This window comes from Chelonoidis abingdonii, chromosome 19, assembly GCF_003597395.2.
Source record: "Chelonoidis abingdonii isolate Lonesome George chromosome 19, CheloAbing_2.0, whole genome shotgun sequence".
NCBI lineage: Eukaryota > Metazoa > Chordata > Testudines > Testudinidae > Chelonoidis > Chelonoidis abingdonii.
In genome coordinates this window covers 8709749-8726618 of record NC_133787.1, presented here as the reverse complement: position 1 = coordinate 8726618, position 16870 = coordinate 8709749, and the positions used below count along the sequence as shown (strand labels likewise).

Below are 16870 nucleotides of genomic sequence, written 5' to 3'. Positions count from 1 at the left end.
TAGCCAAATCTTTCCTGACTACAGAGGAATTTATGCCATGTTGAGGTAGCTACACTTGACATGATAAAGAGGGATTTCTATGCACCACCACTTGTGTGTTTTAGATTTAACTTGAAATAGTGGCTCTTGCTTCTGTGTAATTGACTAGTTCAAAAGATAAATATGCATTTAAAACAAACTCAGGCATTCTAGGCTTTGTGATAAAGAAACAGAAATGGGGGGGGGGGAAGGCTTGAAAATACATTGCCAGACATCAAATACATATGGAACAGTCACAAAGTGAAAAATAGTCATGATATTTAAAGCAGCAGTTGCTACTCTGTCCAGAAAATTCTCCTTGCACAGGCGGCTGTGAATTAATTTTCCTTTCATTGTATTGTTATTGTCCAACAGCTTGTCTGAGTGTTCTGCACACTCTGCAGATTGCTCACAATAAGTTACAAACAGTGAAAGACATACAGCACCTGCAGGAGTGCCCAACCATCTGTGTCCTTGACCTTTCTCACAACAAGTTAGATGATCCAAATATTCTAAATATCCTGGAGACCATGCCTGATTTGGTAAGCAAAATATACATGAGGATTTTGTATATATTCACCTACATGAGTTAGAGACAATAGCCTCATTAAATTATCTTATCAGAGAGAACCCAATATACAATAATAGTAGAACTTCATCTTCATTAGAAGAAGATGTTTTAGAGAAAAAGTATATGGTTAGTAGCACTGGGCAAATAATTGAATTTTTGGTGCACTGAAAAAGTAACATATTGTTTTGAGTTGAACAAAATGTTTTGCCCCAAAATGATGCATTTAGACATCAGGTGTTTTTGGTTATTTTTAAACACACAGCTCCCCCACCCCACCTCCTTTTTTTTTTTAGTTAAACCTAGCTAAAATTCAAAATAAAATGTTTCAACTTCTTTGGAATATTTTTTCCTCATCTGAAACTGTTCACTAAATTCAACCCAAATTCATAAACAGTTTCAGTCAACCTTGAAGCTGCATTTTTCGGCAAATAAAGTATTTTCCCCAAAAAATTCACCCAGCTCCATTGATTTGTTATAGTCTCTAAATATTTTCTCTGATTCTTCCCCTGAACTTTTAAAAGAAGTTCCATAGATTATTTGAATTCTAGGGGAAAAAACTAAGCATTGTACAGTTAGAAAAGCTCCAAATTGTTGTCAAAGACATTATTGTAATCTTAATGGTACCTACTGTAGTCTCATAGACATTTTTTTCTCTGTATTGTACGTGCAAGTTTGGTTTCCTTGTAAAAACAAGGATAGCCCTGATGAGATGGAAAATAATTTTTATACTGTAATTTAAACTGAATCTTAACTACCGAAAAACTGCTTGGAGATAGCTAGATTGAATAGGAAATTAGTAAGATTAGGTCTGTGATTATCAGCAGATACTACTGTAGCAATTTTTTAAAAAATCAAATGTTATTATTAATGCAACTTTGTCCATGATTGGAGGTTTTTCCCATGTTGTTTGCATTCTGGGGTATAAGACACTTTTTTTTTGTTTGTTTTTAAGCCTCTTGGGTTCACAGATTATAGAGAAAGTGCCTATCAGGAGTTAATCTTTACCTCTTTTTAAAAAACTGTTTACCTTGCTTTTATAGCGTGTGCTGAATTTGATGGGAAATGAAGTGATTAAGAAAATTCCTAATTATAGAAGGACACTTACTATTCGACTAAAACAGTTAACATACCTGGATGATAGGCCAGTTTTTCCAAAGGACAGGTGAGAAATAGTGAAGTCTTCTTTACATAGCAATGCAGATTAAATACTAATTATCACACATTCCATTTTTATCCATATTTTTGTCATGCATGGAGAAGAAGAATGTGACCAAAGTAAGGAGTCACAGGATAAGAGGGAAGGTCCTCTTGTTTTTGAGTAACTGGTTAAAAGGCAGAAAACAAAAGGATAGGAATAAATGGTCAGTTTTCAAAATGGAAAGAGGTAAATAGTGGAGTCTCCCAGGAGTCTGTTCTCAGACCAGTGCTGTTCAACATATCCATAAATGATCTGGAAAAAGGGGTAATCAGTGAGGTGCCAAAATTTACAAATGATAAAAAATTACTGAAGATAGTTAAGTCAAAAGCAGACTGTGAAGAGTTACAAAGGGATCTCACAAAACTGAGTGACTGGATAACAAAATGGCAGAAGAAATTCAGTGTTGATAAGTATTGCACATTGGAAAACATAATCCCAACTACATGTACAAAATGATGAGGTCTAAATTAGCTCTTAACTGTCAAGAGAGATATCTTGGGATTCTTGTGGATAGTTCTCTGAAAACTTGTGCTCAAGATCTAGCAGCAGTCAAAAAAAGCAAACATAATGTTAGGAACCATTACGAAAGGGATAGATAATAAGACAGTAAATATCATAATGCCACTATATAAATCCATGGTATGTCCACACCTTAAATACTGTGTGCCGTTCTGGTCGCTCCATCTCAAAAATGATATGTTGGAACTGGAAAAAATACAGAGAAGGGCAACAAAAATTATTAGAGATATGGAACAGCTTTTGTATGGAGAGAGATTAAAAAGACTTGGACTGTTCATCTTGGGAAAGAGATGACCAAGGAGATATGACAGAGGTCTATAAAATTTTGATTGGTGTGGAGAAAGTGAAGAAGGAAGTGTTATTTAGTCTTTCACATAACTCAAGAGCTAGGGGTCACCCAATGAAATCAATAGGCAACAGGTTTAAAACAAAGGGAAGTACTTCATACAATGCAGTCAAGCTGTGGAACTCATTGCCAGGGGATGTTGTGAAGGCCAAAACTATAACAGGGTTGAAAAAAGAACTAGATGAGTTCATGGAGGATAGGCTATTAGCCACGATGGTCAGGGATGTAACCCCATGCTCTGAGTGTCCCTAGCCTCTGTTTGCTAACAGCTGGGAGTGGAAGACAGGGGTGGATCACTCTTTGATTGCCTGTTCTGTTCATTCCCTCTGAAGCACCTGGCATTTACCACTGTTGGAAGACAGGATACAGGGCTAGATGGACCCTTGATCTGATCCAGTGTGGCCAGTCTTATGTTCTTATGACCATAGGTTATAAGTGGGGATAGGTGGCCTTGTGTACACTAGTATCTTACAGTTAAGAGCTCTGCATTTTAAATTCTTAATATAAGGAAACACAGTATCTTCCTCAGAATGTGGTATATTCCTATACACGATTGCCTTTTTCCATAATCAGTAGCCCAAACTCTGCTCATGATGTGAGAGTGGTAGCACAGATGGCATAAAGATCAGAATTTGGGACTTTTTTAAAATTTTACCTACAAAAGATGCAAACTCTGTTGTTGTAATCAGTAGCCTTTACAAACTTGTGTTCCTTATCTGTTCTGTTTCACATACAAAATATCTGTACCTTACATAGCAGTCCTTGCTGCTCAGGGAAGCATTTTTTCTGATGCTCATCTGTTCAGTAACTTTTCTTCCCTTGCAAATAGACATTTGAAGGCTCCCTTTCCTCATGAACACACTGTGCCGCTAGTATTTACAAAACTATGTTACCGTGGTCTTGTCTATTGTCATTAGAGCCTGTGCAGAAGCCTGGGCCATGGGTGGGCGTGAAGCAGAAAAGAGTGAAAGGGAAAAATGGGAGACCAGAGAGAGAAAGAAGATCCAAGACAGTATTGATGCACTAACAGCGATCAGGCGAAAAGCTGAAGAGAAGAAAAGACAAAGGGAAAAGGAAGAAAGAGAGATACTCAGAGTGTGTGAAAATAGAGGCACAACAGAGGCCCAGGAAGGTCTGTGATAAGCTTTTGGATAAAGCTCCTGTTTCTCTCTGCTTTAAGTGTAATTGAAGTTCTAACTGCCTAATATTAACTTACTTTGACATTACTTTTTATCAAGCAATGATCAGTGCACAAAATTCTCTTCTTATTTTCAAGAGTGTACATCCAGAGTAATTCTACTGACTTCAGTGGAATTACAACAATATATGTCTGTAGAAAATGAGAACAGAATTTGACAAGTTGACTATAGCTTAGAGGATTTATTGCAGCCCTGATGCTGCAATAATAAAGATGATATCTTACACTGATGTAGAAAGACAAGGTGGCTTAGGTAATATCTTTTATTGGACTAGCTCCAGTTGGTAAGAGAGAGAAGCTTTTGAGTTACACATGTCTGGGAAAGGCACTCAGAGAGTACCAACACCCACCTTGTATCTCTAATATCCTGGGACTGACACGGCTACAACAGTGCATAGAAAGTGATTTTAGAAGGAATCAAGCAGTTATTTCCCCCATATATTGATATTTTAAAATAAATCAATATTCCCAAAGGTTCCTAAATACATTAAGGTAAAAAGGATCTTTAAAAAAAAACAACAGACAGTTTTCTGTCCATGTCTCAGCTGTCATTCTCTACTATATTAATTGACAGTCAGGACTGGAGCCTGTAACTTATCAGCAGTCACTGTTATGCAAGCTGTGTGTGGATGATTTTAACAACTCACTTCACGTTCTGCCATCTCTCCTTCCACATTACTTAACATAACCAGTACATGAATAGTAAAACTTCCCAGCTGAGACTTCGGGTAACAGCAAATAGGTTGCAAGATGGCCAAAGCACCGCCCACAAGCCAAGTGTAGCCAGAGTGTTTGACTACAAAGCATATTTTCAGGGATCTACCCACTGATTAAATTTTAGAGATTAGAGGCAGTTTTGCAACAAATAGATGAGATCTCAGAGAGTTATGGAATTTATGTAAGGAACTCCCTCTTTGGTTATTATCCAGAAAAATGCTGAACCATGTACTTAATTTCAGGTACATAAGTAATCCTTTTGAAACCATTGGCTTAAATTCAAATACTTAAAGTGAAGCATTTGCTTAAACGCTTTTCCTGGATCAGGTCTTTTGACTGGGCACTGACAGATGGGCAAACCACTTGCACAACATGTCTATAGCCACCTGAGGGATATTGATTCCTGAATGACAGACCAAATACAAAAGAGCTTTTTGGTGTGTGTTTGAGAGCTAAGGGTGAAGACCATATATTACAGCCTGAATACTCTTACCCTGCAAGAACTTGCTCTACTGCTTTACTTTTATTGACTTTCTTACTGCTTTAGGAGAGGTTCCACCCACAAGTTACAGCAGCGATGGAACTAACAAAACTTCAGGGATTTCAAATGCTTCTGAAGAGACACAAACTCAGAAGATTAAGAAATTTGTAAATGAAAGCATGGAGGCCCATGATGAAGTTTTAGCTGAAACATCAAGTAAAGAAGAGCTGGATAACCTGCATACTAATGTTACCGGTAACATTCAGAAGGATGGGCAAGAAGCTAATTCTCCCAAATGCCCAAATTTCAGTACTAATGAAGAAGGTAATGTACGTTGTAAAGAGCCACACAGAAGTGAAAAGAGAAACAGATGATGAGCCAAACTTTTTGCTGATATACATCCCCATTGACCTGATTGAATTCATTGGAGTTGTCTGGGATGTAAGAATGAGGAACTTGGCTTAGCATCTTTCCACAGTATGTAACTGAGGAAAATGGAGTTTTGAGTAACACGGCATTAAACACCAATAAAGTTTAAAAGAGGAGGGGGCTGATGCTTTGGTGCCTTTATAAGTGAAACAATTACGTTGACCTACATTTCAATTTCTTTCTTTCAAAATTCAAAAATCAACTTATGTAATTCAAAGGTGTTCACTGGTATGATGTAAAGACATAAAGGTGAGATACAGCTGGATTGGGTACAAAACTTTGGAAATCTATAATGAAAGAAAAGATTCCTCACATTAGGTCTAATAACACTTTCCTAATCTTAAAAAATTTCTCATGTACTTTGGACCTAATTCTGCAAGTTAGACATACCCTTATATTTTCTAAGACATTGAGTTTCATAAATGCAGGAAAATCCAGATTTCCTTAGCATAGACAAGGCAAGAGACTGGAGATAAGATGAATTTAGATGAGTGATAGCTTTGAATATCAGAAGGGAGACAGACCTCAATTAGGGACTTAAAAGACAAATAACTGACTAAATATTTTTACTTATTCCTTAGCGATTCTCGTAGGGAATATGGCTACTGAAGGTGCCCTGGTTACTGAACTGGATGAGTCTGCAGAAACAGAGCAAATTAAACTGGAGATACCAGAGAAGCTTTTCATTGATGTATGTATTAGGGCTGAGTATGTAATTATTTGTTTTGTATTTTGAGGGATCCAAATTTAGATCACATCTGTTGCCCACAAATTCACTCCTCTTATATACTGGCTAAACAATTGCGTGTGGCCTAGGTTTTGTAGGAACTTTCCACTGCCAACAAAAATTCCCTTGAAAAAATATGAAGGACAATGCAACATCTCCTGCCTAGGAACTACATGGCATCTGGAGATGGTTTCTGAAGTTCCCTGGGTAAATTTCTTGACACATCTTCCACATCTCGTCTGCTCTGTTGCACACAGTAGTTCTAAAGTCAAACTCTTTAGAACTCAGAAATCTACTTTCATTTTATAGAAAAAAGAAAAAGTTTTCAATTTTAAAAAGATCTCAATTACAATATAATTATTCTCACTGGGAAAAAAATATATCCAAGAGTTAGCCAAAACCCAAATCTAATGGACAATGAAAAATATAAACTATTGAACAAAAAATTATGAGGAATAAATAGCCATCCAGTCATTTTGTATACATATTATTTGAGTCTAGAGCAATAGTTAATCTTTCAACAATAGTTATATTTAAATAAAATAAAGAAATATACATTAGCCAGTATATATAATTAAAGATTACCAATCTAATACCCTTTTCTGTTATTTGGGCCCTGAGTATGTAGATAATTATAGTTATGTACTTGTTTAACTTTAAGAATATGAGTAATCCCACTGAAAAAAAATCTCTCTATAGAGAGAATCTAAAGTAACCAAAAAAGAAAAAAAAAATCATATTTAAACTTTAAGGGATGCAGCTTCTGCCCCTACTGACAAACCCAGAATTCTAAAATTATTATTTTTCAAAGTACTCTCTCTATTCTCTTATTTAGAATCAGGATGCAGTGATTTGTGTTTTATTAGCAATGTATCTTTTAATTGTCTTTTAGTTTCTCTTTCCCTAAGGGGTGGGGGAACCCTTTTTGCCTTGGTGGAATGCTCGCTACAATGTACTCCCACTGGTTACTTTATACTTTGTCTAGCTGTGAATATTTGCTGGTTCAAGCCCTTAATCTGCAATTTGTATGGTATCAGTTTAGAGTGCAGATTTTGAAGTCACTCAAAAACTAGCTTAAAAGCAATCTCAGTATTGTGTGCACCCTTACTGGGAAAATCACCTTGGCTAAGAGTTGGGCCCTAGCAAATTCATGGCCATGAAAAACACGTCATGAACTGTGAAATCTGGTCTCCCCCCATGAAATCTGGTCTTTTTGTGTGTTTTTGCCCTATACTATATGGATTTCATGGGGGAGACCAGCATTTCTCAAATTGATGGTCCTGACCCAAAAGGGAGTTGCGGGGGGGTCACAGGGTTATTTTAGGGGGGTCATGGTATTGCCTTACTTCTACACTGACATCAGAGTGGGGCGGCCAGAGAGCAGTGGCTGTTGGCCAGGTGCCCAGCTCTAAAGGCAGTGCCACACCAGCAGCAGCACAGAAGTAAGGGTGGCAATACCATACCATGCCATCCTTACTTCTGTGCTGCAGCTGGCAGTGGTTCTGCCTTCAGAGCTGGGCTCCCAGCCAGAAGCCGCTGCTGCTCTCTAGCTGTCCATCTCCGAAGGCTGTGCCTCCACCAGCTGCAGCATAGAAGTAAGGGTAGCAGTTCTGCAACGCCCCCTACAATAACCTTGCAAGCCCCCCCCCCCCAACTTCTTTTTGAGTCAGGACCCCTACAATTACACTACAGTGAAATTTCAGATTTAAATAGCTATAATAATGAAATTTATCATTTTTTAAATCTCATGACCGTGAAATTGATCAAAATGAACCATGAATTTGGTAGGGCCCTAGCCAGGGGCGGCTCTAGGCACCAGCACGCCAAGCGCATGCTTGGGGCAGCAAGCCACTAGATGCGGTTTGCCGGTCGTCACGAGGGCGGCAGGCAGTCTGCCTTCGGCAGCATGCCTGCAGAGGGTCCGCTGCTCCCGCGGCTTCGATGGACCAGCAGACCCTCTGCTGGAAAGCTGCCGAAGGCAGCCTGCCTGCCGTGCTTGAGGCAGCAAAATGCCTAGAGCCGCCCCTGGCCCTAGCTATGAAGGATTTCTTTTCATGGGGCTACCTGGCCCCAGATCAAGCCCCTTTGCACTTGCCCTAATATTTGGTTAAAAAGTATTCAATACCATTCTCATTAATTTGTTTCATTCATATTGAGAAAGATATGTTTAAAAGAACTCAGTGATGCATGGAAAGTAAAAATAGGTACTATATCTTCCTCCTAAAAAAAGAGTATAACAACATCTTGTTGCATGAGTTTCCTTTTGACTCCTAGGACACATTCATCTCTGAGCTATATAGACAAAGAAACAAGGTCGATATAAAATGCTAACAAATGCCAGTGCCCTACGGTAATCTATTCTGCAGTTGTTTTCAGAATTGCTCAACAGTAGAGACACATTCTGGCAGCAACATCCAATACTCGTGCCACTGCACTCAGTAGTGACATCAATAGGAAGGACAGTGATGAGACCAGTGGAGAGAAGCTCTACCAACAGTACAATACCCAGCACTCCTGCCACAGTGTTTACAGTGGTACTTAGAAATGACTTAAGTAGAAAGGATAGAGGGAACCCTTTGGAAAGGAGCTGTGCCAATGCCAGCCAGCAGATCCCTTTATCCTGCAGCAGTTCCACATAATTTTATCAACCAGTAACGAGCAGGAAGAGTAGTGAGTGTGGGAGCGTAGAAGCTCCAGCAGCAACCCCCTTCATTTTTAAAAATTAATCTGCGCGTGCTATTGCTTCAGTATTGCCAACCTCAAGAGATCAAAAATCACGAGTTGGACCCAAAAATCATGAGATTAAAAAAAAAAATCAAATCAAGTTTTTTGGTCAGTCTTTGGATTTTTAAACTCCCCTCTACTACTCTGCCAATGCATGTGAGATAATGTGAGGTTGAAGAGTCAACCTTTAACTTACTTAAAAATGCATGCCTCTCCCTGGGCACTCAGATGGAGACTCCACTTACCCTTTCCTGACCGCTATGCGAGGGGAACTGACATCCATTTCCTGTTACTGTGTTGGCTCTCTCCTCTCTTAGTTTATTTCCTTTGATAAAAGAAGGGCTGGATGGTAAATCGTTTGAGAACACTCGCATATAGAATTTATATTACTTGTTCACGTTGCTGAGTCATGAATATACATATTAAAGACCTTTCTATTAACTTCTGCTTTCTGAATTTAGCTGAGCAGGGTACAGAGGAATGTCAGGAGACAGGGGGCTGAGGCAAAAATGAGTATTGCATATTGTATGCAACAGCAGAAAAGAAAAATGCTCTGACATTACACCTGAACAAATTCACGTTTACATAGTACCAGGAGTGAAAGTAGCACAGAGGACTTACCTGTACACGGTCCCGGAGTTGGGTCCCCAGAAAGGGCGGAGCCTCGGGTGGAAGGAGCAGAGCTGGGGTTCAGTCTCCCCCCAGCCAGCCCATCCGCGTTGCTTGGCCCGTGCCGGGGCTCCGGCAGTGATCTAAAAGGGCCTGGGGAAACTAGTTCTTTGTCTCTCCATTCTGTTACCTCTGTTGTCTGCTGGCTTGTAAATTCCTTTGGGTCACTTATCCCTCTTGCATAGTACCCTTGTCTGACCTGGGTGCCACTGTGCTTTAACGTTAGCTGTGTACGGGCTAGTACCGGTGGCCACTTCTTACCAGTACGCCGTACCGGCCCACTTTCACCCCTGCATAGTACTGCAATAAAAGAACAGGTGACTAATCAGTATTAGCTAATGGGCAGCTAATGAGTAACCAGCATCTTTACGGAGCACAGTGTTATGTAATCTCCTTCCATTAAATTTTTCAAAAAAAAATTAAGAGTTGAAAATATTTGTAGCACTCCCAAAATAATCTTATATAATGATAGTGTTTGTGTGCAGAAATGTAGGTCAGTCGTTCATATAAGCAATAATTTCATAGTAAAAGCATTATGGGATTGGGTGAGTCTTTTGCAAGAAGCTACACTTCCCTCACTCTCACCTGCCTTCCATTCCTCATAGAGCTTACCCAGAAGCCATGCTGCTATTACATCCCCCCACTGTAGTTGCAGATGACCACCTCCGAGAGGAATAGATGTCACAAAGGGGGAGTGGAGTGGGAAGCAGCATTAACATTTCTATCTAGAAGTCTCTTGGGTTTGAGCAGCACATATGCAGTGCAGATGTTCCCTGGACACCCCCAAATCAGTCTATGCCCCAGAGATCCCCCCACCTCACAGTGGGGATGTAGATGAATTTCTGTGGGCTGACATGCAGGAGTGAACACTGCTTCTTCGTCTTCACTATCTTTTTACAGCTGTCCTATCCTTTTCTCCTTTCCTCCTGCATGGTAGTAGAGTGGATTGGGCATTCTAAGACTATTGCTAGCCTGATTTTGGAGGCAGATATTCTATTCCATACTAGGGATGCATTTGAAAGACAAGGCTGCCATTTTGGAGGGGTGAACACAATTGTGGAGAGTTCTAATTACAGTGTCAGTTTTAAAAGTTTTGCTTCAGAGCTCAGATTTCAAATGGGATTTTGCTTTTTAGGAGTTAGAAATTGCCTATACTGTTGATAAGCTATTTTGTGATCTTCTTCAGGAACTGCCTGATTTAGAAGATGTGGACGTTAGTGAATTCTCACCAGTAGAGGAAAACTCAATCCAAAAGGTGAGCTTCTTGCTAATTATTCTTATCAGGCTGGTGCTTTTCTACTCACATTTACTAATACATTATAATATGTACAATAAAGTACAAATGGTGCATTTCTGTTTGAGAGGTGAAATAGTTATTTAATTTATAAAATGTGATTGGCAAAATTTACCAGCACATTCTCTATACATTAAAACAATGAGTTGCATGTTACCTTTCAATTTGAATTGCCACATTATCACACTGTAACAATAAAAGGATAGTAATGTGAAACCTAAATAAGATGGACCTCTTAAGAGTGTATTGTATTTCATTTTTACTTATAAAATGTAAAAGAATGATATACATTTACCGTAATGAACTGGTTTGATTGACAAACTGCCTTCTACCCAATAAAATAAGAAGTTCTCAGCTAGATTTCGTAGGCCCAATGCTGCGAACAGCCATAAGATATAGTCTTATTCTGCTCTGTTGGTAGGAGCCTGCAGTTAGCTTTAAACCTACAGTTGCCAATGAGATTCCAAATGAGCAAAATGTGCAGCATAGTGGCAGCTGTCAAGTCCCAGGTGAATGTCAATTTTTATAGAATTACATATAAATGATACAATATGGTATTTTCTGTCCTGGTGTTATATAGAAGCTATTAATATTGTCTTAATTGGATACACTGTATAACTAGATACATTAAAATTGGAAAGCTACCTAAGAAAATATTTCTCATCACTAGTCACCTCCCCATTCTTCAGTCACATGTACCCAGGGATGGCAACAATAGAAGCACCTTCAGCAACTTTCCAGAATTTTTAGTCCCCCTTCACATGAGGCAGGAGTCTACTTTATGCAATCTTAAAAGGACCTTTGATTCACCTACAACAGAAAAATCCATGTGTTTTTTTCTTCTCCTCTGGACATCAATCCAGAAACATAGAAACAATTTATTTGGGAATGCTGTAGTCCTCAATAATTTGTTCTGATATACTGTATGCAAATACTTGACCAAATCTACTATTTTGTCAGCTTGCCCTGCATTTTAATCTGTTAGAATAGTGCCATCTTGTGAAAATAATCAGAATGACTCAGTACACATTTGTACAGGCAGTGCTGGGGAATGAGACACAATCATTTACGCATAGTTATTGAGGTTAACACCTGACAGAAAATCAAAGAGGGAGAAAAACTAGCAAGATAGCACCCTTATACTGTAACTAGTCCCATGTGTAATTTTCCATGCTGGCCTCATCCCTTCCTTCTTTACATGGACCCCTGGGAATAAGCCCACTCCCCAAAATTTTCCCTGCTGCAAAGAATAAACATCCATAGAAAGGATGCCCAGTTTGTATTTAGCTTAATAGCCCTCCATCCATAGACATCAAAACTGCGGTTCTCAGCCCAAACTACCCCATTCTTATATGTGGGACTGGAATAAGTAAATGGCTCCATCAGCGCCCCCCACTGCACTGTATTGACCCCACATCACCTGTCCCTCCAGGGGAAGAGGAGGAGAATCAGGAGCTGCAGAGATCCTTGGGCACCTGCCTCCCACCGCACACTGTAACTCACTCACAGGTGCTAATGGAGGGTCCCTACCAGGACCACTCTCAATTTGTCCACCCTTCCTCACTTGTCCCTGGATTAGGGGAAGCCAGCCAGCACTCTGACTCCACTAGAGCTGAAGCCAAGTGCAAGACAAAGGCTGTCATTCAAACACAAACCCCAATGGAGAGCACTTCCAGGAGGGCCCTACAGGGTTACCCTGGGGCTGCCCCAGTATCCTAGCTCTGATCAAAAGTCCCAATGGAGATCCCATGCTGCTGCTCTACCTGTAGCCCCAAGTGTACCCTGGTCTTGTTCTATGTAATCTCTGCCCCCTGACATCGTGTGACTGCTGAGCTTTGATGCAAATCACCTGACTTACAGCAGGCTGAATCCCTGGGGAGCTGGGATCAGGGAGCCAGCCAATTTCCCTGTGGCCCAGGAATGGGCCAGTCAGAACCACTGGAGACAGGCAAGAGAGCCTGACAAGACAGCCAGAAATACTGCATGAGAACTCTCCCCTAAGGCTGAAAAAAAGCACAGGGCCCAAGAAGTCCCACTCCATAAGTGGGACAGGCACAAATAACCTCAACTGCTTTGCCATTTATACAGCTTTGATTTGTTTTGATTGTTTTAATTAAAAAATCTGGAAGACATAATTTATTTGTACTTCAATTTGGTGACTGACTCCTGGCATACATTAGAAATATATATTCTTTAAAAACAAAAAACAAACAAAAAAAACACTTGAATAGTTTCTCATCATTTTAGTTAGTAGCATCTAGAAAGTTTTATAGGCTGTAGATCCTCCAACATTGAAAACTGCTTAATCAGGTGTGCCTCCTGAACTGTAAACAGTTTATCACATGCCAGTTAAGGCTGATGTCTGATAACTGATTGGGGGAAAATTCAGCTCTTTTCCACCAGGCAGCCCTGATATTTCTGCTTTCCTTGATCTCTGTATGAAGTGGATGTTGCATGGGGAAGCAGGGTATTAAAACTGAGAACTATCTCATGGATCTAAGAGCAGAAGTTTGCCTTAGAATTGTAATAGTCCATCCCTTAGTAGCTACTTTAGTGGTAACAGATTATTTTCAATTATGTTGTCTACCTTTATAGCAAGCATATCATCCAAAGATTGAAATCATTTCTGAAGTGAGTGATGTCAAGGTCTCTGCTTCAGAGGAAAACAAAACCTTATTTGGGAACTCAATAACAGAAGAGATCCCAACAGCCATCTTTTCAAATATATGTAAGGTACCTGAAGACAGTCAAAGGGAAACCACAAGACTCCTTGTAGAAGGTTTAGCAGAGCCTTGGAGTCCAGAGAGAAACTTAGAGATCAAAGTTAAACAAGCCAAACCTTTGAAACCATTGATACAAGAGATTATTGCTGAACCAATAGATGAGATACTGACATCAGCAGCCTACAATAAAGCGGATGACGTAACCCCAGAGGAATTGGACAACAAAGACAGTCACATCAAACCCTCCTGCCCTGGTAAGATTATAACAGAATTTAAAAGAGGGGGAGAAAGCAGGTAAACAAGGGGAGAAATGGGAGATGGTGGCTGTATTTTGAAAGAAGGAGTTTGTTCACCCATTGTCAGTGACCTTAGCTAGTTAGGCCTGGGGGGAAGAAGGGACTGAGGAAATCTCTGAGTGCTCTCTTCCCCTTAGTTTGTTGTACCCAGTAGGTTGAGACAGAGTATTTTTCTGTGACTATTTTCATGCAAATGTTCATAGTAGGTTTCAATAATTGGGATTTGTTTCTTTTTCCAGTAACAAAGATGATTAATCACAATTTCACTTCTCTTCACGCTTTAACAGAGAATAGCACTAAGGACAAAATGGTGCAGTGCCTGGCAGAAAATGGAGGATCCCCTCATAAACCACAACAAGATAACGAGGACATCGAGTATGGGTTAGATTAAGTGATGAATAAAAGTGGACCAAATATGGAATACACCATCTGGCCCACTATTTGTGGTTACTCCTACTGTGGGTCCCTCAGTAAAACACCTGAAAATACACTTCGTGTGATGTCATTCATCAAATGACTGCCTTAATATAGGAACTTTGTGTTCCATCACAAAGTCAGCCAGTCAGGTTCAACATAACAGTATAGCCCTCAGCAGCACTACATTAAAGTCAAGTATTTCTGTGAATTGATGCCAGACAAAACTGAACCACACTGCTATGCAGAAGAGAGGGGCTAATTGCCAGCTTACCCACCGGTACCAAGTGCTTTATGGTCTGATTTTCAAAGGTGCTGAGCACCTGTAGCGCCCATTGCAGTCTATCACTTGTGAGCGCTCAGTACCTTTAAAAATCAGGTCAGTAATGTTTAAAGGTTGAATTCAGGTTTCTTTTGAGAAGTTATTTCTTTCAAAAAATAGGGACGTTAAATGTTTCATTTATTGCTGTAGTTTTAATCCACTGTGTTACATTTATTTTTGTTCAGTCTAAAGAAAATCCTGTTATTAAGGTGCTGCATTGTTAATTTGTACAATTTCCATGTGTGTATATTCCAGCAAATACTTACCAAACATGCTCACTGAAAATAAAGTTCGTTTGCTTCTTAGTAAGATATGTTAAGACTGTAAAGCTCTGATATTCATAATTATATGCAGAAAGTGTACAGAAATACTGTGTTCCTGCATGCAAATTATGGTGGACGTTTTTGCACACAGAGTTAGGGCCTCTTGAACCTAACTTATCAAAGAACTGTGATGAAGATGCACCCCCAGATCACACTTTTATACATAGAACAAGTCTCAGCCCCGAGAATTAAGACTTTTCAGTTCATTTTTAAAAAATTAAAATAGATTAAAATATTTACCTGCTAGGGACATCTGAGGTGAAGAGGGCACACAATGCTGTTGTTGGTAGGCTCTCTCTAAACTGCCCAAATTCTGGGACTAGCTCCACAAATCTTTTAGGGAAATAACAAGTCAGTCAGCAACAACAGGCCTGAAGTTTCTACTATTATGTTGGAGGCCAGAAGAAAGCTGTACCGAGGGGAACCATTTCTTCTGTTCTAGGCTTCTTTTTTACCCTGTAGTGGCAGCCTTGTGCCAAAATTAAGTGTGGGCTCAGCTGAGACTCTGAGCTCTGGCCCCTCCTCATTCAGTACTGCTGAACAATACGACAGGATTGCAGGAATTTATTCACTCTAGTGCTTTTCTTCCTTTGTGCCACTGTAGAGGGGAAGTTTGGGAGAACAACCAGTGGAAACACAATTTCATGGATCCACTTAGCTCATGGCCTCCAAAATCTATGTAGTTAAATTCCTTTTCACCCCCACACTTCCTCTGTATCTCACCACACACATTGAATTCCTGCATAAAGTGGTTCCCTTGAAAAATCCCAATCTGGTGAAGTGCAGGATGTGAAGCACTACACCCAGCTAATCAGAAACAGCTAAATTCCTCTCATGAGTGGAGGTGGCAGGGCACCTAGAAATCCTATAGTAGGAAATTAAAAAAGAGGGAGAGGGAGAGATTGCTAGAAACTCCATCCAATTCCTCCACATACCACCCTGTGAAAAGCATTCTCACGTCTTCTTTCAATTTTTGCACATGTCCCATCCACTTCAGGTGTGTGTGCACTTCCAGTTCACCCAAGCTGGCTAGTTTTTCCTCATAATGGTAGCCATTGGAGCGTCCATGAATTCCCCACTTCCTTGTGCTTCTAAGCTGGTGGTATAAAGGGGAGGGGCCTCCTTGACCTTCTCTCAGTTCTGTCTCACAACCTGTGGCCAGTAGAGTGTGTGTACCTGCTCACACAAATTCCTGAATCAGCTGTCCTCAAGTGGTATTTGCAAGGCTGCAACCTGTTCATTGGTACATACTTGCACTAGTCATTATGCTAGTTCTCAAGCATCAAGGGCTGATGCTGCTAGATTTGGAAATTGTGTTGCAGTTCTTGTTCAGCCTCCGAAATCCTCCTCTTTACCATATTGCTTGTGAGTTGCCTGAAGTGGGATGGACATGTGCAATCATTTGAAATCTAGCAAACTAGCTTTCTGTGGAGTCTTTTCCCTGTGGGGTTAGCCTCTGGATGGTTCTTTGTCTTTCCATTCTGTTATGAGCCCTGTAGGCTCTCTGGGTCTTGTCTGCTGGCTCATAAGTGTCTCCTGTTTCTTTGGGTCACTATCCCTCTTGTGTAGTTCCCTTGTATGACCTGGGTGCCACTGCACCCCTCATGACTCCTTCTGCCCACTCCTGGTGTCACTAACGGCTGGATCCTCACAGGATCAGTATCACCTTGGCTGAACTCCCAGTAGTCCTGGATTTTTCCAGACACACACACCTAGTCCAGCAAGGTACCTGGTGGCAGGAGGCACACTGACCTAACCCTTCAGGAACATGACAACATTGGAAAGTAAAACTGCTATTTTACCTTATTGGGGAGGAAGCCAGAGAAGTCTGCATCACTGCCTCAAGTATCACAGTAATTCTAGGAGCCCTGGATACCTATTGCTCCCCAAAGCAGAATGAA

The 16870-nt window shown here is 40.3% G+C and overlaps 1 protein-coding gene across 3 annotated transcripts in view; it reads left to right on the top strand.

Moving 5' to 3' along the window:
• Window positions 1-14911, top strand: part of DNAAF1 (dynein axonemal assembly factor 1) — a 33536-nt gene extending 18625 nt beyond the window's left edge. For all 3 annotated transcript variants that reach the window (XM_075073703.1, XM_032785745.1, XM_032785746.2), the window contains exons 6-13: window positions 394-560; window positions 1630-1751; window positions 3570-3784; window positions 5115-5372; window positions 6059-6168; window positions 10784-10852; window positions 13487-13868; window positions 14198-14911. In XM_075073703.1, coding sequence (XP_074929804.1) covers window positions 394-560; window positions 1630-1751; window positions 3570-3784; window positions 5115-5372; window positions 6059-6168; window positions 10784-10852; window positions 13487-13868; window positions 14198-14301 — 1427 coding nt within the window. In that variant the 3' untranslated portion in view covers window positions 14302-14911. The remainder of the gene's footprint in view (window positions 1-393; window positions 561-1629; window positions 1752-3569; window positions 3785-5114; window positions 5373-6058; window positions 6169-10783; window positions 10853-13486; window positions 13869-14197) is intronic.
• The last annotated feature ends 1959 nt before the right edge of the window (window positions 14912-16870 follow it).